Source organism: Heloderma suspectum, chromosome 4, assembly GCF_057233095.1.
Source record: "Heloderma suspectum isolate Gila_16-S chromosome 4, 16-S_ref, whole genome shotgun sequence".
Lineage (NCBI taxonomy): Eukaryota > Metazoa > Chordata > Lepidosauria > Squamata > Helodermatidae > Heloderma > Heloderma suspectum.
The window spans coordinates 48,893,741-48,918,307 of NC_139461.1; the positions used below are offsets into that span (position 1 = coordinate 48,893,741).

General features: G+C 45.3%; 1 protein-coding gene across 2 annotated transcripts in view; it reads right to left on the reverse strand.

Moving 5' to 3' along the window:
* Nucleotides 1–24,567, reverse strand: part of LOC146346811 (carbonic anhydrase 2-like) — a 120,723-nt gene that overhangs the window by 32,218 nt on the left and 63,938 nt on the right. The window contains exon 8 of one of the 2 annotated variants that reach the window (XM_084849204.1): nt 4,095–4,231. The exons of the other annotated variant lie outside the window; for it this stretch is intronic. Within the exon in view, the coding sequence (XP_084705330.1) occupies nt 4,110–4,231 (122 nt within the window). The 3' untranslated portion in view covers nt 4,095–4,109. Of the gene's footprint in view, nt 1–4,094; nt 4,232–24,567 lie in introns of those variants that run through there. 2 annotated transcript variants of the gene reach the window in all.

The window sequence follows — 24,567 nt, forward strand, 5'->3', positions numbered from 1 at the left end:
ATGGTTTGTTGTTGGTTTACCAAGTCTGGCTTGTTTAAACTATGGTTTGTTATGATGTCTGAATCCAGAACCTTGCCTTAGCTCTTTCTAGTTTGTGCTGCTGTCTGGCCAGAAACAGAGGTGTCCTGCAAGAGTAGCCTGAAAATGAAACCACTCAGAAGACTGGTAAAATGAGCAAAAGAGAAAGAAATTAGAAACAGGGAAAGCAATCTGCGGTTTGTTTGCTCATCTGCAAGACATTTCATAGGTAAAGCAACAAACCATGGTTAACATAAACCATGGCTAAGAGTCATGTGCAAATACGGCCCATGTATTGCTGCTTGCCTGACCTTTCTTTAATGTCCATGACAAAGAGCTGTTCTGATACAGGCCTTGTGTAGGTGGGATGTCTCCAAACACCCAGATTTACATAAGAGCAGCAATGTGTGTTCCCGAGAAACTCAGCACAACTGCATAACAGTCTGTTCTTTCTTCTGTCTTATCAGTTGTGGTAAACAAGGGGGAGCAGACATTTGGTTGGTTTGATAACACCCTTAACGCCACGCAGCCTGTTTGAAGACCTGCTGTATGAAACACCACCCAATTTTGCTGTGCCTATAGGACGCTTAATATTTTTGGAACAGTTTCACTTCTCATACTTTCCTAATTCGTTAAGATGAAGTTAATATCTGGTTATTAGGTAAGCAGACATTTTAAAAAATAAATGTTTGTTGTTGAAATACTATAATGGGGGCAGATTCCCCCTTGCTAAACTCCTCTTGGGCTGTTCACACAAGGTTTATCCAATATCAGTAAGGTCAATTTGCTGTTTACTTAGATAACACTCAACACAGGTCAACTATGAGGTGGTCTTGCTTTCTAACTGGCCGAGTGTGAACCCAAATAACGGCAACTAAGGGCAAATTAAGGGCAAACTGTCGAGATCAGCTAAGGGCAAATTTAACATGCTAATATGGCCATTGGGAGCTGTCTATGAAGTCTCCTTCATAGAAATATATTATTTTGAAATATATTATTTGTATCTGTTCTGTACCTATTTCTGTCCCACCTGTTTCTCTCCCTGGCCTTCCCAGGGGTGCTGTGCAAAGCAAAACAGTAGCACTGTTGGCAGAGTAGGGTTTTTGCCCAGCTCTAGGTACACAGCAGATGTATTTCAGCAGAACAAAGTAATAGCACATCCTTCCCACCTACTGAAATGGCAACCCAGCTAATCTAATGTAAGTGGTGCAACAGCAAGTCCATATTTTGTAGTCAGCTTATAAAAACTAATTTATCTGAAAAATGAAGTAAAGTTCTGGATTTTTCTTTCTTTCTGCAGCACGTGCAGTTGCCACTTTATTTGCCTTTACTGAAATAGTTTTGCAAAAATGGTTCAATGAATTATTTCCCTGATTCCTAATGCCCTGGGTGAGACACATGCTACTGTACACTTTCCTATTTTTCTTCCTCCTGTGTCAGCCTATATCTGCAATTCAAAGAGCTGCTTTATGTCAGGAGATGGACAGCTGGCAAAATATCACTAGATCAAATGATAACGCCGCTGCAGTTACTACTTGTGGGCTATGAAGCTTAGAAGAGACCAGAGAAGAACGATCCTATTCTGAGAAATAGTTCTGTGTTCTTCATTTCATGACCATTTGTAAGAGGAGATATTTCACATATGAGCTAAAGCTGGGTTTGCTACTGAGTGTACACTTGACAGGCACCTGTAGCCAATCCTGACTCAATAACAACTGCAGATGTAATGAAACTCACATTTAAAACTGTTAGTCACATTCACACTTTTACATTGTTAGATGTCCATTTGAAACGTCTTTGGTGTTATAGAAACCAAGACACCTCTCCTCCCTGGCAACCCTATATCTCAGGGTGAAGACAGATAAATATTCTAAGGCAGGAGTGGGGGAACTTCAGGCCCGAGAGCCTCCTGTGGGTCCCACTTTGGCCCTCTGGGTTCTCCAGGTGGCCCCGCCCCATTCCTCTGGCCACCCCCTTTCCACCAACCACCAAGTGTTCCGTGGTTCCTGGCTTTAGTGCAGTTTCCCCCCTAAACTTCTAGAAAGTCCAAATGCCCTTCCTAAGGGTTAGTTACTGGCTAAGTAAAAGCTTCCAGCCCCTTCATGGAACACTGCCTTGTTGTGGCGAAGGGGCTTGCGTAACTCAGTGAAGCCATAAGCTATGCCCTGCAGGGCCACCCAAGACGGACAGGTCATGGCAGAGAGTTCTGACAAAATGTCCACTGGAGAAGGAAATGGCAACCCACTCCAGTATTCCTGCCAAGAAAACCCCATGGAACATATCACAAGGCTAAAAAATACGATGCCGGAAGATGAGCCCCTCAGGTCGGAAGGTGTCCAATGTACTACTGGGGAAGAGCAGAAGGTATTTCCAAGTAGAGCCAGAAAGAGTGAAGCGGCTGGGCCAAAGCCGAAAGGACACTCAGCTGTGGATGTGTCTGGTGGTGAAAAGAAAGTCCGATGCTGTAAAGAACAATATTGTTTAGGAACCTGGAATGGAAGATCAATGAATCAAGGTAAGCTGGAGGTGGTCAAACATGAGATGGCAAGATTGAACATCGACATCTTGGGAATCAGCGAATTAAAATGGACAAGCATGGGTGAATTTAATTCAGGTGACCATCATATCTACTACTGTGGGCAAGAATCCCTTAGAAGAAATGGAGTAGCATTCATAGTCAACAAAAGGGTGGGAAAAGCAGTACTGGGGTACAATCTCAAAAACGACAGAATGATCTCAGAACGAATCCAGGGCAAACCATTCAACATCACAGTAATTCATGTTTATGCCCCTACCACTGAGGTCAAAGAAGCTGAGGTTGATCGGTTCTATGAAGACCTACAACACCTTCTAGAACTAACACCAAAAAAAGATGTCCTCTTCATCATAGGGGATTGGAATGCTAAAGTAGGAAGTCAAGAAATCACCGGGATAACAGGCAGGCATGGCCTTGGTGTACAAAATGAAGCAGGACAAAGGCTAATAGGGTTTTGCCAAGAGAACACGCTGATCATAGCAAACACTCTTTTCCAACAGCACAAGAGGCGACTCTACACATGGACATCACCAGATGGTCAATATCGAAATCAGATTGATTATGTCCTTTGCAGCCAAAGATGGAGAAGCTCTATACAGTCAGTCAAAACAAGACCTGGAGCTGACTGTGGCTCAGATCATGAACTTCTTATTGCAAAATTTTGGCTTAAATTGAAGAATGTAGGGAAAACCACTAAAACATTCAGGTATGACCTAAATCATATCCCTTATGAATATACAGTGGAGGTGAGGAATAGATTTAAGGGGTTAGATCTGATAGACAGAGTGCTGGAGGAACTATGGATGGAGGTCCATAACATTGTTCAGGAGGCAACAACTCAATCCATCCCAAAGAAAAAGAAATGCAAGAAAGCAAAGTGGCTGTCTGATGAGGCTTTACAAGTAGCTGAGGAAAGAAGGGAAGCGAAAAGCAAGGGAGAAAGTGGAAGATATACCCAACTGAATGGAGAGTTCCAGAGAATAGCAAGGAGAGACAAGAAGGCGTTCTTAAATGAACAATGCAAAGAAATCGAAGAAAACCATAGAATGGGAAAGACTAGAGATCGCTTCAAGAAAATCGGAGATATCAAGGGAACGTTTTGTGCAAAGACGGGCATGATAAAGGACAAAGAAGGCAGATGAGATTAAGAAGAGGTGGCAAGAATACACAGAAGAACTATACAGGGAAGATCTGAATGTCCCTGATAGCCATGATAGTGCGGTCACTGAACTTGAGCCGGACATCCTCGAGAGTGAAGTCAAGTGGGCCTTAGGAAGCATTACTAACAACAAAGCTAGCGGAGATGACCGTATTCCAGCTGAGCTATTTAAGATCCTAAAAGATGATGCTGTTAAAGTGTTGCACTCAATATGCCAACAAATTTGGAACACTCAACAGGCCACAAGACTGGAAAAGGTCAGTTTACATTCCAATTCCAAAGAAGGGCAATGCCAAAGAGTGTTCAAACTACCATACAATTGAGCTCATTTCACATGCCAGCAAGGTTATGCTCAAAATCCTACAAGCTAGGCTTCAGCCGTATGTGAACCGAGAACTACCGGAAGTTAGGGATGTATGAATTGTGTACCTTCCGTGCCGCTTGACTTCCGCAGTTTGTGGCCAGTGCTCCGTACCATCGTTTGCAAGCCCCCGGAATTCTCCTCTTTTTTTTCCGCTCTGAAAATTATGAAGATAAATCCGTACCAACAGCCGTAATTCTGCATAACTTCCATAAGAAAGGCTATTTTTCGTAGATATTTATGTATTTTTTCCCCTGCCCTGAAACGTGCAGTAATTACTTTCAGCCGAAACACTTCCTCCTCCTCTGGCTTCCCAAAACAAGGCTGCCCCAGGTGTGCCTGAGCGATGCACTCTTTGTTTAAAGCATCGCTTTTTGAAAGAAAGAAAGAAAGAACCTTTTAAAATGACCATGCCGGTCTGGAGCCCTGCACGAGGTATTATTCCCCCTGCTAGGCTTTCTTTTTCCACATCCAGCCTTGTTGGTGACATTGTGAGGCTAAAATGGAGAGGAGAAGTAACTCTGTGCATGTCTACTCAGAAGTAAGTCTTTCTGAGTTCAATGCAACTTACTCCTACACATGTCAGCACCCTACTTGCCCCCAGCTCAGCTTTGTATTTCCACATCCAGCTCATTAGCAAACCTCCTGTTAGTTATCTCACTGGGTGACTTTGGGCTGGACTCTAACCACTACCCCACACTTCTGTTATGAAACTCATGAAGAAAAAGAGACAGTGTAATGGAAAGTTCTTTCTGAGGCAGTCACACTTCACTTGTACAAATGCAGCATGAAGGGAAAGATCAGCAACCTTCTCTTTGTTTGAACAAAAAGCACACTCTGCACATGCTCAGGGAATGGACAAAATGAGGAATAAACATACCAGGGAATATGAAGAACTATATTCTTCCATTATATGTGTGTGTGTGTGGGGAATCTCCCTCAATCCAGCTGTTCCCTGGAAGCCCCCCCCCTTCACCCAAGTGTCTTCTGAGATAACTAACAGAAAGTCTGATAATGAACTGGATGTGGAAATACAAAGCTGAGCAGAACCAACTCTGTGCACATCTACTCAGAAGTAAGTCTTACTGAGTTCAGTGCAACTTACTCCTACACATGTCAGCACCCCACTTGCTCCCAGCTCAGCTTTGTATTTCCACATCCAGCTCATGTGCTTGCTCCTTGGGAGGAAAGCTATGGTAAACCTAGACAGCATAGTAAGAAGCAGAGACATCACCTTGCCGACAAAGGTCCGTATCATCAAAGCTATGGTTTTCCCAGTAGCAACGTATGGCTGGACTATACGTGAGAGCTGGACTATAAGGAAGGCTGAGCGCCGAAGAATTGACGCCTTCGAGCTGTGGTGCTGGAGAAGACTCTTACAAGTCCCCTGGACTGCAAGGAGGTCAAATCAGTCCATCCTAAAGGAAATCAACCCTGACTGCTCATTGGAAGGACAGATACTGAAACTGAAGCTCAAATATTGTGGCCACCTAATGCGAAGAGAAAACTCTTTGGAAAAGACCCTGATGCTGGGAAAGATTGAAAGCAAAAGGAGCAGGGGACGGCAGAGGATGAGATGGCTAGATAGCATCACGGATGCAATGAATATGGACTTGAGCACACTCCGGGAGAGAGCGCAGGCCAGGAAGGCCTGGCGTGCTATGGTCCATGGGGTCACGAAGAGTCAGACACGACTGAACGACTGAACAACAACAACAACAACAACAACAACAACAAAAAAGCTTCCAGCTACAGTATGCGGGGGGGGGGATTGTAGTTTTACTGTGGTCCTGCCCACCACTGGAATGTGGTCTGAAAGCTTCTGCAAAATTAAATTTGGCCTACAGACTGAAATAGGCTCCCTACCCCTGTTCTAAGGTGTGGATCCAGGATTGGCCTTCTGTAAGGAGAAAGACTCTTGTTGTGAAAGGTCCCTGTGCCTGATTTCGGGGGACCCCCTCCCCCCCCACACACACACCACAGCTCATCCCATTCAGCTCTCTGCGTAGCATTTTCAGGGGTCCAAAAGGCTGCCATAGGAAGGGGGTAGGGAAGTCCACTTCCGCCAGTGCAGTTGATCCAACGTAAATCTGGATCTACCCTAAGTGTGGTAGAAGTGGGTGAAGGCAGTTTATCTGTCTTGAACACAAAATACTTCAGAGTGCAACCAGTGTGTATTCAAAGCAGTTCCACTGTGCACTTAGGGTCTTGAGTTGATTTATTTATTTGTTATTACATTTATATCCCACCTTTTTTCCTCTTGCAAGGAACCCAAGGCAGCGTACATAGTCCTCCTCCTCTCCATTTAACCCTCACCACAACCCTGTGAGGTAGGAGAGGCTGAGAGTCAGTGACTGGCCCAAAGTCACCAAGTAAGCTTCTTGGTCGCGTGGGGACTAGCACCCGGAACTCCCGAGTCCCAGTCCAACACTCTAACCATTACACTGCACTGGCTGTTTGTCTTTACACTCAGTGGTGGTTTGTTTTTGTTTTGTTTGGGGTGTTTGTTTTTGTGGAGGTAGGGAGAGAGAGAGGAATTCAATCTTTGCAAATTCCAATGTGAAGTGACCTTATGTGCCCCTCCCAGACTAATATGCAGGTCAGAATGTAATTATCTTTCAGATTTCACCCTGCTCCGTATTTGCAATGCAGTTCTCAGCTCAAAAAACATACCAAAAGGGATTTAAAAATGCATATTTAGAAAGGCACACTTTGAGATCAAATATGCTTATAAATGCAGATTTTGTGAGGGGGATATATTAAAATACATATTTAAATATGCACTCCCATACAGATTCTTCTTATAATGTCCAGATCCAACACTATGATTCTCTATGCTTTGAATTACCCCCATATGGTATATTTTCTTCTTTCCCTGCATTTTGGAGGCTTGCTTTCCTATCTCAGTGATTTCTGAGTCATCTTATCCTCACCTCGTGTAAATCAAACACGATGACATCAGTAGAAAGAATGCCAGTGTGTCAGCTCTGCAGCACACACATTTACAGCACCTCCTTCTAAGCCAGAGTGCAACGGGAGCCTAATTTCTTCTTTGTACGCAAAGGGGGAGCAGTGTCACACCACCACCCAGTATGTTACTCAGCTGAATGTTGCACAGATGTGGTAACTGCAAAACACGCAGCACGAGTGTGCAATACTTCATACCAACTTTCCTTTTGATTTGAAGTTTGCTGCTTGTTCATAACTGTTGTCCTACAGACCCTTGCGGTATTTCTTAATAGCTCTAACTGCAGGGACAGTCAATACTGCTCTAATGCTTTTGAGCGGTGGAAGCTGGTGGCTTCAATTTGAGTGGGGCTGCACTTTGGAGAGGTCCTTTACAGTTCTGGCTAGTTCTGATTGAAACCCAGAATGGATGCACAGGCCCACCCAAATCAAAGCCACCACCCTCCACAACTTTTGATTTCTCTCTGTTCCCGGCCTGTAGAGTACTCTAGGGACTCAAGTGGATCAAGTACACGCTGACCTTCCTGGAGCAAGAACAGAGATGATCTGGAGTGGCCAGTCCTTCCAGAGCACGCTTCGTATATATTCCTACTTGAGTATCTAGCTGAGAACATCTAGCTGTTGTCTTGACTAGGAACAACCAGGCAAGTAACAGCTTGATTTTACCTGGGACTCAGCACAATGCTATGAAATTTGAATCAATCTGTGGCAAAACAATTTATCCGTAGCTTTGTTTGAGAGTTGTTTTTTAAAATTTGGGGGGGGTGAGAGATTCCCCCCCACATGTTAATATTGCACGTCTCTGGGGTTTGAAAGTAACACCCCAACTGTGTGTTCCATAACTATGAAGCCTTTTTAGCTGGTGGGTGGTGATAACTTTACACTAAAACTCAATTTTATAATACTCCAATTCTATGCACGCACCCCATCGAACTCAGTGGGACTGGCTTCTGATTAATTCGGTGTGGGATCAAGCAAGACTTATGGATCCCTTGTGCTTCTGAAACCCTAATTAAGCAAGTAGTTACATCAATTCCTTTTACATGACGGCCACTTTTGAGGAGCAAAGGAGTGTGGCAGGGCATCTCCCCAAAGGAGAACATCAGCAGATCCTGATCGTCAGCAATCATACTCTCTACACACCTACAAGACAACAGCTAGATGTTCTCAGCTAGATACACAAGTAGGAATATATAGGAAGCGTGCTCCAGAAGGACCGGCCACTCCAGATCATCTCTGTTCTCACTCCAGGAAGGTCAGCATGTACTTGACCCACTTGCTTGGGTCTGGTCTGGCAATGGGAGGGCCGTTGTTGCCAGTGGAAGCTGGTGGCTCCTGTTTTCATTGGCCAGCGAATTCGCTCTGGGTTTCAGTCTGAACTAGTCAGAAGCCTAAAGGAGCTACCCAGAGTTCCGAACCCTCCCACCAAACTGGGTTCAGCTCCTTGGATAGCTCCTCTAGAGCTCTGACTGGTTCGCACTGAAACCCGGAGTGGATTCACTGCCCCATGGAAATAGGAGCCACCAGCCTCCATTGCTTGTTGCTCTTCACAAGGGCTGGATTTGACCTCAGAGCCTCCAGCTGCAGATTCCTACACTACTTCTTTTGTAATTCCTAGAATCCAGTGCAGGGGTCCCCAACACAATGCCCATGGGCGCCATGGTGCTTATGGAGACAACCAGTGGTGCCCATTACACTCTCCACTCCCTCCCACCTTAAAATAATTAAAAAGCTTGAAAATGTAAGGGCACCGGGGACTCCTTCTTGTTCCTGAACCTGCTTCATAGCAGCTGTTGGTGGCAGGCAGAGAAGGAAATAGTTGCTTCCTTGCCCCACCAGAGGTACACCTCGTGTCATATCAATATGATGCCATCATGGTGACGTCACATCCCTCTTGCACATTTATACCTCACAGCACACACAGTACCATCCGTTACAGTATTTTGGCTAATATGGAATAAAAAGCAAGAAATAATGCTTAAAAAAGTGGTATACAGGCTATGTAATGTGCCCCAACAGTTATTAGGGCATGTCAGTTCTTTTAAAAAAGCACTAGTGTAGATCTAGCCCCAGTTTTCCATCCACACAGACTTTTCCCCTTTGCTCTCTCTTTCCCCAGTCTCTAGCCTTGCTATTTCTCTCCCCACAACCCCTTTCCTCACTAGTTCTCTCCCTTCCCCATTTTTCTTTTTCTCCCTTGCTAGTCTCTAGCTTTTTCTCCCTTGCTAGCCTCTTTTTCTCCCCTCTACGCCTTTGCCTTGCTGTTTCCTCCTCCCACCCTCTAGCCTCACTATTTCTCTCCACCACTCTTAGCTCCTTTTTGACTAGCTAGCCCCCTCACAACAGGCATTATGTGACTAGCCATATCCTCCATGGGAGCCATTTTGTGGTGGTGCCACAACAGTTTCTGAAATACCCATATGTGCCCATGGGCCCAAAAAGATTGGGGACCCCTGATCTAGTGTGTGTGTTTCTCTGAGCATCACCTGTTTGCCTTCTGTGAAACAAGTATTACGTTGTGCTTTGAGGGGGAAAATATGTAATTTGACATTTGAGGCTCAGACCCCACTTCTGCTTTGTACTCAGTTTCATGGCCAAGTTACATATCTCTGAGCTGCATCAACATGCCTTCTGTGAAATGGTTGTTGGAACAGAAAAGTGTGGGTTCAAAAGAGTGGTTTTATGTTTTGTACCTCTAACCCCACCTCTACCTTTTACTTAGGTTCTTGGGCAAGTTATTTTTCTTTTAGCCTCATCGGTTTGCCTTCCAGGAAATGGATACTCTGTGACTGGCCACACCCAACATGGTAGCCATTTTGTAAAATGACACCCATTTCGTGTGAGCACCCACAACATTCTCTCAACATTCCAAATATGCCCACCATCCCAAAAAGGTTGGGACCCCCAGCTTAGCCCAGAATGGCCTCACTCAGAAAAGCTTGTCACTTTTCAGTGCTATTTATGTGGGGAATGGTTTGAGGGAAAGTAATGAAAAATCAGCAAAAAGCAGAGTTGATACTGGCTTTGTGCAAAACCAAAAATAAATCTGGGGATAGTTTAGGCTCAAGGACCTATTAAATAATGTACTGATGGAGATTTCTGGTTTAGCCCCACCTTAAAAAACAAAAACAAAAACAAAACTTAACTACTTGCTCTGGGCAAATTCATGAACACCCCTACTTGCCACAGTAAGACACATGCACACCGTAATGGGCACTCTTGCTGTTCAAGGGCTCTTGGCGTAGGTATAAATATAGGTTGTCCATGCCTTGACAAACAGCTGCTTGGTGCCTCCCATGCCGAAAATTGGGGTAATTGTGAAACATCTCTGCACCTCAGAGCTTGTATTTGCTGCTTGCCAAGGGGAAGGTACATATAAGTTATGACTGCTGCCACAGACAGAGGGAAGGGCACTCCAGAAACTTCGCCAATGAGTCACTGATGTGACGTTCCAGGACTTGGTAGGAGTCCTGCCCCTCCCTTCAACCATGATTTCCCTGTCACCTCCTTGAGTATATAATAAAGAAACAAGAAATAACCATTATGCTTTGTTGTGGTGGGTTGCTACTACTGTTCCTAAGTCTGTCTTAAATGCTCAAGTCATGCATAGGCAAGTTTGAAATCTGGAACTTAATATGAAATTGGCTTAATAATGGTTCCTTCATTGTCTTTCTAGTGGAAAAATGATATATTTCTATCATGTAGTTGATAAGGGCAGGCACAGGAATCCTGCCAGGTTGGTATTTAATTTCCTGTTTGTTGTAACACTGAAGGAAATACAGAGATTGGTGAATTACAGTCCCTCAAATGTGACAAGTGGTGTGTGTCTGGGGACAGGGGTGGGTGGGGAACCAGAACAGTTTCGTATATATGTTCAGTGTTAATGGTATACAACACCATGAAGGCAATGGAGACCCTCGAATGGCTGCCAGTTGGCCCAGTGCTTCCCTGTGGCCTACCTATTAAAGGAGTCTTTCAACCCTAGACAACATCCTCACACTACCTTTCAGGAAGACGAAAGGGAAACCATGAAAGAAACATAGGTTGGGCCATGCACATGTATCTTTGGTCTTCTTTTCCCTGACATCAGAAGTAGGGATGTACAAATCCCTTACCTGTTCCAGTCGGGGTATCCACTGGGGGAGGGGGGAGGCGCTCTGTCCCTCCCCCTGTAATCTTCGATGGGGGGGGGAGGCGATCCGGTCCTCCCCCCCCCCCGGAATCCTGCCCGGCCGGCTCTGCTCTGCGGCGGCTCTGCGGAGCAGCCGGCCAGGTCCGTCCGCAGCCGGACTTCTGGCCACGGACAGGCTGCTGTGGAAGCAAATGGCCGCCGCCATAGCGGCCGCCATTTGCATCCTTCCAGGCTGCCGTGATAGGCTACATAAGAATTTACGTAGCCTATCACAGCTAACCCCCCCCCCAAAAAAAAAACAGCATACGCAAATGGCGGTGGCTATGGCGGCCACCATTTGCGTTCCCTATTTTTTGCTGTTCTAGCCTATGTAAATATTTATGTGGGCAATTACGGCAAAAATAAGGGAACCACAAATAGTGCCCACTACGCTATTTGCGGTTCCCTTTTTTTTCACCGTAATTGCCTATGTAAATATTTACGTAGGCTAGAATGGCGAAAAATAGGGAACATAAATGGCGGCCGCCATAGCCACCACCATTTGCGTACGCCGTTTTTGGGGTGGGGGTTAGCTGTGATAGCCTATGTAAATTCTTACATAGCCTATCACGGCAGCCTGGAAGGACGGCAATGGCGGCCACAGCAGCCCGGCCACGGCCAGCCAGGAGACCAGCCGCCACCGCCGCCACCGCATCCGCCGCCGCCGAATCTGCCGCATCCGCCCCGGGTAAGTTCCATTCCGGGGAATTCCGCAGGGTGGGGAGGGGGGGGGCAGGAGGCTGTTCCGCCATGGATTCCGGGGGGCCAGATTCTAAAGAATCCGGCCTCGCTGGAATCCATGGCGGAATTCTCTGCCATCCCTAATCAGAAGCAGTGCGTTGCCTGTGCCTTTCAGCATCTGCTACTATGTATTCATTAGGGCAATCACCGAAATCAGGGACCTGGCATGAGCAATGCAAGATCCATCTGCCCAATTTCAGCAATTCCCCCCTCCCACTGCAGTCTGGTAAGACACATTTCACAATGTCCTGTAGGTGCCACTGACCCTCCAGAGCGGCTCTTTTACAAGGGGCTGCAGTGTCAGGTGAGGATACTGGAAAGATTCATTGCATGAGCTGCCTGTTGTTCGCACGACATCGGATCGTACTCATGGTGCTGGAAGAACTATGTTCAAGCTTATTTTAAATGAATTTTACAAGATCGTAATGCACTTCTCATTTTTGTTGGGCACATTTTTTGCTAATGCCTTGCATTGTAATTGAATGTCTTAAAACAAGTGGAAATGAATCACAGATAGACTTTTATAAAAGCTAGTAAGGAACAGAACATACATAACAATGGACTTAATTCTTTAAGAGTGCAACCGTATTCATGCTATGCACTTCTCTCTGTCTAAATGTGCATAGGATTACGCCCTAACTTCTACGCAGGCATCAAGCACTGGAAGACTTGCTCCTGACTACACAGCATGTCTGGCAATGCTATTCGGTGAATTTGGTTACGGCTCCTTTGGGAGGCATAATTCTGAGCTCACTGTTTACCAGTGGAGGCTGGTGTCTCTGATTTTGGTGGGGCTGTACATCCATCCTGGGTTTTAGTCAGAACCAGTCAGAACTCTAAAAGGGCTATCCAAGGTGCTGAACCCTATCCCTCAAATAGGGTTCACACCTTGGATAGCTCCATTAGAGTTCTGGCTGGTTCTGACTGAAACCCAGAATGTATTCAGCCCTACTGAAATTGGAGCCACCAGCCTCCACCGCTCTTTACTTTGTTTGCTTTCCCCTCTGTTAACTTAACACTGCCTTAAGAACATTATCCCCCACACTAAGTATCCAGGCAGTCACTCCTCCATCTGGCTATACCTTGCTGCATTGAATTACAATAGGGGGTCTGCCTCCGTGTAAATTATAGGAGTTGACTTCTTGCTGTCATCAGTATTTTTTACACGCAGGACAAGAAAAGGGTCAGATGAGCTCAGAGAGCCCCCAAGGTAAACTCAATTTCCCAGAAACTGACATCACAAGAAATCAGAACAAATCAAGCAGAAATCAGCCAAAAGGAAAATTTATTATTTGCCTATGACTTTAGAAAGAGGGTGGGGGATCTTAAGTGTGTAGCGAAACAAGAGCCTCCTGAGGGATCCATCTGGATTTGAAGATATGCCAAAGCTAATTTCCTTGAAAAATACATTTTAATGCTAATCGATAAATGATTTTAATCAGAACTTATCAGTTCTGATTAGTTTAAATGGGAGGGGTGGGGGAGAACACAAGTGATGGCAAAAAGAAGCTGCTTCCTCATGGCATTTTCTTTTCAGGGTTATCGAAGAAGCTATTCGTAGTATAGGAAATCGCAGTAAATTTCTTTAGGGAACAGCTTGTAACTCTTTGCTACTTGAAATTGAAGTTGAATTGCTACTGGTTGTGAGATCTATATGTTACCTCCAGGATTAGAGGCAGCATGCCTCTGAATATAAGTTCTTGGGGAACAACAGCAGAAGAGGCCTATTGGCTATTGTGGGAAACAAGATGCTGAACTGAATAGACCTCTGGTCTCATCCAGCAGGACTCTATGGTCTTATAGGCCTCTTCCAATCCTACTGTTCTATGATTCTGTGATTCTTTGTGATGCAGCCCAGCCTCCATTGCAGCCTGCCGCATCTGACACACACATACCCTCAGGGCTGGCCTTGAGGGTAGGCATGGCCGAGGGGCCACACCCCAACAGGGGCCCACTGACAAGAGTCGCCAGATGTGTAGCTCCTCCTCACCCTTGCAACCTGCTTGTTCACTTGCCTGTCTTTCTGGCCCAGACAAGGACTGAGGTTAGAAGGAGGAGCAGCAGATGCCACTGGCAATTTGCTCCTTGGCTCTCAAGCAAGCAAGCAGTAGCAATGATGAAAAAAAGGAAAAGGTGCAATAGCTGCTGGTGACAAGGGCGGTGAGAGGGTAGACTCACCTGGGAAGTGGGGGGGGAGGTCCATTGAGCCTGCTTTGTGCATGGACCTTCAAAAACCTGGAGCCGGCACTGCACACGCGCACGTGCGCGCGCGCACACACACACACACACACACACTGCAGTCCTGGGCAGGCAGCAAAAACAGGAGCCTCTGCAGGCCCCCATACAAGGCCAGCTGCCAATGTTTGTCCTGGTGGGTCACACATGGCTGAAAGTAACATATGGATGAGAGCCCTGCATCTCAAAATATGTGGTAAATATGAGCCTACAATGCTCTAGCTATTGTGGCTTCAAGGTGTGTGTTTATGACTTCTTTTCCAGTATTTCACATAGATAGGAACATTTATTTGCTATGACCTGTGAAGCAGTACTAATGTGTCTGAAGATTCTATGTGACTGACAGATAAGGGAATTCTCCTCCTCCCTCCCATGCTGCAACGAGGCTTTTAAAGGCCTTATTGTAGCATTGGGGGGACATTACTGGGGAGGGAAAGTCTAATCATCCCCTCCCCAATGCTGAAAACCCTCACCAAAAAATCATGCCTCAATGAGCAGTGGTGTAATGGTAAATTTTGAAGTTCAGGCACTCATAGGACCTGTTTGCACATCATAGTAAGCCATGGTGGGTTAATTTACTGCATGTATGGGCAGCCGTTTTGCATATTCAAGCCGTGACCACAGCTTATCGTGGCATGCGAACCACGGTTGTTGGTTAACAAACCACACATAATCCAAGGGCTGTCTCTGAATATGCAAAAGTCACCCACAGCCCACTGTGGCTTAAATCATCTACACAAAGAGGGATTGGAACAGGGCATGGTGTGGTGTATGCCCACCAGGCTTGGCAGTATGGAAGGGTGGCAACAGGGCTAGATAATGGGCTATCAGTAATCCACCCTTCAGTTTGAGAGAAAACTCCCAGGGTCTGTTACAATTATGATGAACAAAGCTACTTTTATTCCTTCGAAACAAATCTTTCTGGGGGTGGGGGGAAGTGTGTGGATATTCTAAAATGCTGTCTATTGTTTCGCTCTTCTTTTCCCTCTTTTGTGTTATTAATCCTTTTTTAAAATTAATGCTCTTGGTTAATTTTTATTTACTAGCGTTCATTGTGTTTGCTTAGTAACTACTCATTCTCCTTTCAGGTTCTGGAGTGGGGGTTGATATTTGTGCTTTTTCTGAACTGGAGCCTTCATGAATTCTTAACATAAACTGTCTCGTGTAAACTGATATCTTAGTGATTGCTATCTAAGTAGGAACTGCTGCTGTTTCTCAGAACTTCTGGAAACTAGTTCTGAGCAAAGGAAGGCCATCCGTGCCTTTAATAAATGATGGGATATGTTTTTCAAAGAGTACTGTCACAGCCAACGCCTACGGGAAGGACTAAAAACTTAGCCTTTGCAGAAAGCTTTTTGAAAAACTTCTATAGTCATAGTCCAGCAACAGTAGGCAACTGTTAAAATTTAACTGATTTAAATTTAGCAACATTTTTAGTCCACTGATTTAAATGGATAAAAAGTTAAGTGTATGCTTAAATTTTGCCATTAAAACAATTGAGGTATTAAGGTTGACGTCCTATCTGGGAGTAAGCCCCACTGAACTCATAGGGTCTTACTTCTGAACAGGATTGCACTGTAAAAGTGCTTAACTTTGGCTGGATTGTGAAATATTGTGGTTTTGCTTCAAAGACATCTTAACATGGAAATGTTGTAGTTGTTGTTGTTGTTCAGTCGTCTCCAACTCTTTGTGACCCCATGGACCATAGCACGCCAGGCCTTCCTGTCCTGCGCTCTCTCCCGGAGCGTGCTCAAGTCCATATTCATTGCATCGGTGATGCTATCTAGCAATCTCATCCTCTGCCGTCCCCTTCTACTTTTGCCTTCAGTCTTTCCCAGCATCAGGGTCTTTTCCAGGGAGTTTTCTCTTCGCATTAGGTGGCCAAAATATTTGAGCTTCAACTTCAGTATCTGTCCTTCCAAGGAGCACTCAGGGTTGATTTCCTTTAGGATGGACTGATTTGGCCTCCTTGCAGTCCAGGGGACATGTAGGAGTCTTCTCCAGCACCACAGTTCGAAAGCATCAATTCTTCGGCGCTCAGCCTTCCTTATAGTCCAGCTCTCACAGCCATACGTGTGTGTGTGTGTGTGTGTGTGTGTGTGTGTGATACACCAAGAGTGTGTCAAAGAGCTCAGTGGATATCTGCTCTCCAGTTTTTCTCATTTTGTCAGAACTCCATGATGTTTGCAACCCGCTCAACATGCATGTTTTACTCTGGAGTTATCTCTTATTTATTGATCTGGCTTTTCAGATATTGATGCAAAGTTCTTATTTAGTAGCTATTAGATATATTGCTGCTCATCTGTTTTGTAATTGCCATTTAACGCCATCCACAGATGCTATTTAGGTTAAGCACACTCTCTGAAATGTAAGGTGGTAGAACATAGCTCAGTGGCTGACAGTTTAATTCTAGGCTGTTTGTGGAGATGAATGAACAAGCATCTATTGGCTGGTATGTATGGCTCTGTTCAGTACTTTATGTGCCAGTGGATTTGTAACCAGCTGGATTTATGTCAGTAACATGTCTTAATGTATACACTTAGTCCTTGGTGTATAAATGTCTTGTTTACAATTTCGTGGGTATGAAGAGACTCCTTGAACTGCCTTCCTGTACAAATAATTTTTCCACTGCTCCATCTTCTGGAACAAATGTTCAGTATGCAGCCTAAACTTTCTCTGAGTTACAAATCCCATAGAGAACTATAGCACTCTAGAGTGAGGAATTTAGGATCACACCCTTAGGTGGGTCTAAAAATATATGTATTCCTTTTGTGCCTTCTACTTTAATCACTCTGGCCTTTATAACTCTCCTAAACCATTCCTGGGGGGGGGGGGGGCGCTTCGGAGTCTCAAACTATTTTACAACAAGCTTCCCTAATTCAAGAAAACGATCTCTGAGTTGAAAGAGGTTTGTTAAAGTAGTTAACCATCTTAGTCAATGTTTAAAAAATGACCATTTAGTTTATGGCTGGACTCCTGATAAATCTTATCCATCAGGATTATTATTATTATTATTATTATTATTATTATTATTATTATTTTGCACTTCTACATCATCCCATAGCCAAAGCTCTCTGGGCAGTTTACAAAGATTAAAAACATTAAAATATGTATACAAAATGTAAAAACTATTTACATAAAACACACAAATAATATCCATGGAGACAACATATATCTAAAAATGACTTTGAGCAATCAACCATAACCGTCCATAAGATGGATCCAGGGCCAATTAAAAACTCATCATATGCTGCCAAATGCCTGGGAAAAGAGATAGGTCTTAACCTGGTGCTGATAAGATAACAATGTTAGCCCCAAGCGGGCCTCGTTGGGGAGATCATTCCACAGTTGGAGGGCCACCGTTGAGGAGGCCCTCTCCCTTGGTGCCACCATCTGAACCTCCCTCGGAGGAGGCACCTGGAGGAAGACCTTAGATGCTGAGTGTAGAGTACTGATAGGTTCATTTCGGGAGAAGCGTGCCATCAGGTATTGTGGTCCCAAGCTGTGTAGAGCTTTATAGGTTAAAGTCAGCACCTTGAATGGAGCTTGGAAGCATATAGGCAGCCAGTGAAAACGGGCCAGAGTCGCTTTAATATGTTCTGACCTTGTCCCTGTTATCAATCTAGCCGCCATATTTTGCATGAGCTGCAGCTTCTGAATTGTCTTCAAAGGCCCCATGTAGAGCACATTGCAGAAATCTAACTTGGTGGTTACCAGAGCATAGGCATCTGAAGCCAGGTTATCCCTGTCCAGATTGAGGCATAGCTGGGCCACCTACTGAAGTTGGTAGAAGGTAGTCCATGCCACTGAGGCCACCTGAGCCTCAAGTGACAAAGATGGCTCCAGAAGAACCCGCAAGCTACGAACCTACTCCTTCAGGGGGAGTGCAACCCCATCCAGAACAGGTTGAGCACCCTCCATCCAGTCAGAAGAACCACCCACCAACAGCATCTCAGTCTTGTCTGAATTGAGTTTTAGTTTATTAGCCCTCATCCAGTCCATTGTCGCAGCCAGGCACCAATCTAACACATCCACAGCCTCACCTGATGATGATGAAAATGAGGAGTAGAACTGTATGTCATCAGCATACTGATGACAATGCGTCCCAAAACTCCGGATGACTGCACTCAGCAGTGTCATGTAGATGTTAAACAGCATAGGGGACAGAACTGATCCCTGTGGAACCCCATACTGGAGAATCCACAGGGCCAAGCAGTGTTCCCCAAGCACAACCTTCTGGAGCTGACCCTCCAAGCAGGAGCAAAACCACTGCGATACAGTACCTCCCACTCCCAACTCAGACAGTCAGCCCAGAAGGATACCATGGTTATAGGATACCATGGATTTGAAAGCTGCAGAGAGATCAACGAAAATCAACAAGGTCACACTCCCCTGTCTTTCTCCCAACATAGGTCATCATACAGGGTGACCAAGGCTTGTTTCCATGCCAAAACCCAGTCTGAACCCCAACTGAAATGGATCCAGAAAATTGGTTTCGTCCAAGAGTGTTACCGAATAATTGGTTTGATTTTAACCTGTGGGACTACTGAACACCACTGCATTGGGGGGTGTTCCATTATATTTACTCCTCTCTCACATGTAGACTTAGCTATGGCAACTGCATATTATGTTATGATATATAGGATAGATTCAATTTCCAGATGAATAGCTGTGTTGGTGTGTTGCCACAAAATCAACAAAGAGTCTTCTGGTATCCTATAACTAACAAATTTATTATGGCACAAGCTTAGATTACTACTATTTTGTAGCCACTTATGCCTTACTACAGAGTAGCACAAACCTCATGCAGAGGATATTGTCTATAACCATTGCCATGTTCTTATTTGGAAATCTAGGTAGGAGACAGGCTTACTTCATGACTGACTTCTCTATGTAAAATTTCCTCTTCTATACAGCTGTTAAAGGTGGAGGCACTCTGTTCTCTTTTGCATCTGGCCACCCTAACAGCCAGACAACCATCCCATCCTTAAAATGAGTAATATTTAATGTACAGTTTTTAAACTGTGTAAGACCAGGTGACAGTGTTACTCTACAATTACATTTACTTAACTTTCCCTACTTAACTTGTCCTCAAAGTATTTGAGTTATTCAGCTTTAGTGAGGTGAATCACTTGTACTACTTATGGCTCAGCTTGGCAATCGGACATAAAACCTCACTCTTGGGATTTCATTCAAAAGCAACCAGTATTCCTAGCCCTGTCAGACATTTTAGCTAAATTAAGGAACATCACATCTGCAGCTCATAATTTATTCTGTTGTGTGCCCCCCCCCCCCGCCCTTAAAATAAGAACTGATAATTATAGCTAGACCTTAGGGATATGTAGGTAGTGCAGAAATTTAAAAGCTTATCCAGATGATCAGTGAATATATTTCTGGATCATAATGTTCCCTTTTCATGTTGTTATTCTCAGGGCTGGCATCATGGGTAGGCCCTGAGGGCTCACATTCCAGCACGGGCCCACAGACAAGAGCCCCCTGCGTTTGCTCCTCCTCTTCAGTGTTGCAACCTGTTTGTTCACCTGCCTCTCACTCTGACCCAGACAAAGGAGGTGGTGGTGGTAGTGAGAAGGGGAAACAGGAGATGCCATTTTCTGCTTGCTCACTGACTCTCTGCCTGTCAAGCAAACAAATGGTAGCAATAATGGAAAACAGGATTAGGAGCAATGGCAGCTCGTGACAATGGTGATGAGAAGGTAGATTTACTGAGAGAGGGGGCCCATTCAGGGTGTATTGTCCAAGGACTCCTAAAAACCAGGAGCCAGCATTGATTATACATGAAAGGCAGGGCTTAGGGGAATGGAGTAGTCTTGCTGTGCGGAGATCAGTGTAACACTATTTCTATACCCCTTCCTTTTTAAAATCGTACAGCAGCAAATCTAAACAATAGGCACCTAACCCTAGGCAAGTATCAATCCCAGAGAACAATAATAATACCGCCATCCATATTTACACACACACACACACATATAGCACCACCAATGTGCATGGTGCTTTACAGAATACAAGAGGGCAGGTCCCTGCCCCGCAGAACTTACAGTCTAAAATTCAACACAGGGGAAACAACAGAGGAAGGGCAGAGAAATAGAGGTGGGGATAAATAGGAAAGCAATATGTGTTGGTTTCTACTGTGCATGCTTAAGCCTAATTACAGGCTCTATGTCTGGAGCTTTGACCTTATCTTGTTAAATGTAAGATGAGGAAAAAGAGGAGAAACTCTGAAATCAGCAGGACACAAGCTAGTTAAAACTAAACACCCAGCTGCTGATTCCTCTTCCTCCTTCAGCGATTCCTTTCTTGCACAACCATAAACTAGTATAATTTCATCGTTGGGTGAGATTTTTATTGTACAATTGCACTGCCTTGTTAACAGAATTGTACAGGGTCCAGACACCAGTATCTTCCATTTGTAGCCCTCCCATGTTTGCCCACCGCTGCTTCTGTCATTTATTTACCAGAAAAAAATCCATTAAGGAAGAAAAGTCAGAAGAGCTACAGTACAGAATGCCTTTGGATTGTTTGCACTAGGAACCCACAGTCTGGAAACACCCATTGTTTATAGCAATAAATAAACTTTATAGGAGGTCTGATGCACCTCATTTTAAGTACTCCTTTTGTCCCTGATTTCTCGTGTAGAACATTTTTATGTGCATGTGGTAATAAAAAGTTCCTGATACTTCACTTCATAGCTCCCTTCTAACTATGGGCCATTATATCCATGAGGTGCACACGAGCACATATTGTTCATTGGATCTTCCCTCAAAATATGCTAACATGGGAGATCTGTGGGAATGATTTAGAGACAACTATGATGACCTCATGCCAGCTTCATACCAGCTATGAATTCTTATATGTTTAACTAACCATCAGCTATTTGGCACAATCGTTGGATATGAAAAAAGCTGCCACACTGTGTTCTCTGTTTCTTTGTATAGTCAGAACTGTCACATTTGAGCTCTACCCTTTATTAGGGCGATTCCACTTTTACTCTTTGCTCCTGTATTCTTTCTCTACAGTTTACTTTACCAGCTGTTATTTTAAGGGCAGCATGACACACAGAAATTTAGCAAAGGAATCTTTTTCCACAGCCAATCTCTGTGCCAAGAAAACACTCACTTGCTGTTTTTTTTTCTGTGTCAGGCTGTTGCTGAAGGCACAGGAGCAGTGCCTGTAAACAAAAAGAAAATGGTGGCGACCCTATTTTGCATGTCTGTAGCTAAAACCATGCAGCTCTTTCACACACGCCATTGATAAGCCTTACATATAAAAGCCACAAAGTTAAGCTGCAGAGTTGCATCGGGGCAGAAAGCCTCTGTGGCCACTCACTCTGGCAGCCAGTGACATAGTGGAGCCAGGGCTCACAGGGTCAAACCACTGGGACTGTTTGGCTGGGTTCAGGCAACACGCTAACCCACTGTGGGTCGCTCCTGAGTGCGACCCACGGGGGATAGCATGTCGTGTGGGGAGCGTTTTCCCCACCCACGATTGGTAAAGTACCCACCCTCAGAACCCACACTCTGCAGAGTGGGTTCGGGGCCCTGGGCTGGCTTACTATGTCATCTGTTGGACTTTCTGCATAGAAACCCAGGTGACCATAGAGATGTCCACCTAGAGAAGTGCCGGTGACACAGCCGATCTCTATTGTTGCTATCGTCGAGCGGTGGCTGGAGTAGCTGGCATGACTCCTTTCCCACTGCAGTGGCTGCTGGGATGCTGTATTGCCCCAGCCATGGGCTGCTAAGGTTTGGAGGTGCTGAGATGATGATAAGCTAGATCCAGGTTTGCTTACAAGGAGACTTTATTGAGTACTTACAGCACACAGGTGTACCCAGTGGTTGGATCAGACAGCTTCTCCGAACCCAGAGCCAAGGGGTACAAGGGGTCTTATACCACACATGTTAGCAGTGAGGCAGCATGACAGAAGCAAGCATTAATTAGCATTCATCTGCAACTTTCCCAGCATAGGCTAACAGCCCCACATCAGAGGGGAAACAATCAGAACTTTCCCAGCACAGGCACCTGTAGCTCGGCATAAACAGAGCCTGACTTCTCAGGTGCATCCTAGGCCCTGATAAGATAAACAGTAGCTCGTTAGCATGGAATGTGCTGAGGCGGCGATATCAACCTTTGACTCATCTCACAAGCTCAGAGGCCCACTAACAAGGGATTGCACTTAATAATGAACCAAAGCAAAGCATTATGGATCTCTAGGCCCCTCTAAAACTACAGGTGACTTGGTTACAGGCCTGGGGCCATTACAGATGCATGACTGCTGTGGTGGGACTATAGTGGAGGGACCGTGGGTAGAGGAGAGGTAAGGGAACCACACTGCCCGACGTGGTTCTGCAATCCTGTGGGGGACACTTGTTGTGGTTTCCCTTCCCCTCCCCGCAGCATGCTTCCGCTACCCGCCCCCATGATTGTGTGATCATGCCCTTTGATTAGCAGGGATGCTGATGTTCTCTGCCACCCTCCTCAGACGTCTCTGTTTCATCTGAGCTTAGCAATCCTCACAGTAGCTGGGGGAGAAACGGATTTATATTGTTTCTCCTTGGAGGCATGGCTATGGGGATGGTCATGATGGGTGCCTGCACTTCAAAATGTACCATTACACTACTGCTGGCAGCCTACAGCACCTTATAAAATGACTGTCAAAGGAGCTGGGGAATAGAGACACCAGCACACCAGTACTGAGTCTGGGATCTTCCTTGCACAAAGAGACAAGTGGTGCCTTCATATGGGCAGCAGGAGCCTTACTCCAGATCATACAAGCTACCATTTCAGGGTGGCAGTTTATATGACTGGGCTGTGAATAGGGAAAAAAGTAGACTAGATGGAAAAACAACATGCCAGGATCATGTCCCTCTGCTTCAGGGCCAGGGAATTCAAGCTGCTAGAATAAACAAGGAAACATACAAGAATTCTTTATGTTCCCAGTTGAACCATTTCTTGCAACCCACCAGGGAACCTGCCTTGCCAGCTAGCCATGCTGTAGACCAGCAGCCAGACTTTGGCCAGCTCCGCTCCGTGGCAAGTCCGCGGAGCTGCCAGCCGGCTCCGGGCCCTGGCGGACGTCCAGCTGCTGGGACGCTATGCAGACGCCATTTGCATCCCTATTCTTTGCAGTAATCGGCTACGTAAAGATTTACGTAGCCTATTACTTGAAGAACAGGGACGCAAATGGCGTCCGCATAGCGGACGCCATTTGCATCCCAGTGGCCGGAAGTCTGCTAGTGGCAAGAGCCAGCCAGCAGCTCCGCGGACTTGCTGCGGAGCGGAGCTGGCCGGGGCCAGCGAGGATTCCGGAGGGGGAGGGATGGATCGCCTCCCCCCCTGCAGACCCCCGTGGACCCAAGGTGAGGGGGTTTCACACACCCCTGCGGCCCAGTTGCTAATAGGCCACGGACCGGGACCGGTCTGTGGCCCGGGGGTTGGGGACCCCTGCTCTAGACTACTTCTCATATCTCATGCCACTTTTGCCTCAGGAACATGCCACAATTCCAGGCAGAGGGGAGAGCAGACATGGCAGAAAAGGCCTTTGTAGCACACGATATGGAAATGGAACAGCCGCCCAAGCAGAACATGCCCCAAATGTTTGCAGGTTGCAGGGAGCTGGAGAGGGAGAGTTGTGATTACTGCAAAGCTGTTTAAATAGTCCTTGATATTTAAAAGTGGCAATTTAATGGTACAAATATGTCAGACAACCAAAAATAACTTGGCAATTACAGGATTGCGTGAGAGCCTTGTTTTTTTCTCCCCCAGTAACAAAAGCTTTGGGAAATCCAATAGAAAATTGGTAACAATAGGTAGGTCCAGTTGGCTTACTTACATTCATGTCTATAAATCCCAACTTTCAAAATTAAACTCTGAATTTTTAAATGTTGGTTTGCAAGTTGCTGGCACTTTTGTTATGTTTTAAATGGAGGCATTCTCAGGCCATTTGTATCTGCATACTAGGATTTTGCTGTTTGAATGCTTGGTAGAGATTGGCTTTCTGCGTTTTACAGGAAGTCTTAAGCAAGTGAGCTGGAATATGAACAAATGGTGTGGGCGATTTAAGGCATAGTCAAAGATGAGATAAGTAGTTTTGCATGTAACAATGTGTGGGTGCATTATTGCCCAAGAGCTGCAATAAGGCTGCATCCTATTGAAGCATGCTTGTTTGGGAGTAGGTCCCATTGAACTTAGAGGTCTTGTTTCCAAGTAAACATGCTTAGTATCCTCTGTAGTTTAATATTATCGACAAGGAGGGCTTCATAGGGGTTCATCAGAGGCTTTTAAACCTGATCATCTTCCAATGTGACATATGCCATCCTTTGCCAACACTGCCTCACTGCATTCTACAAAGGGCAATCAGGCCA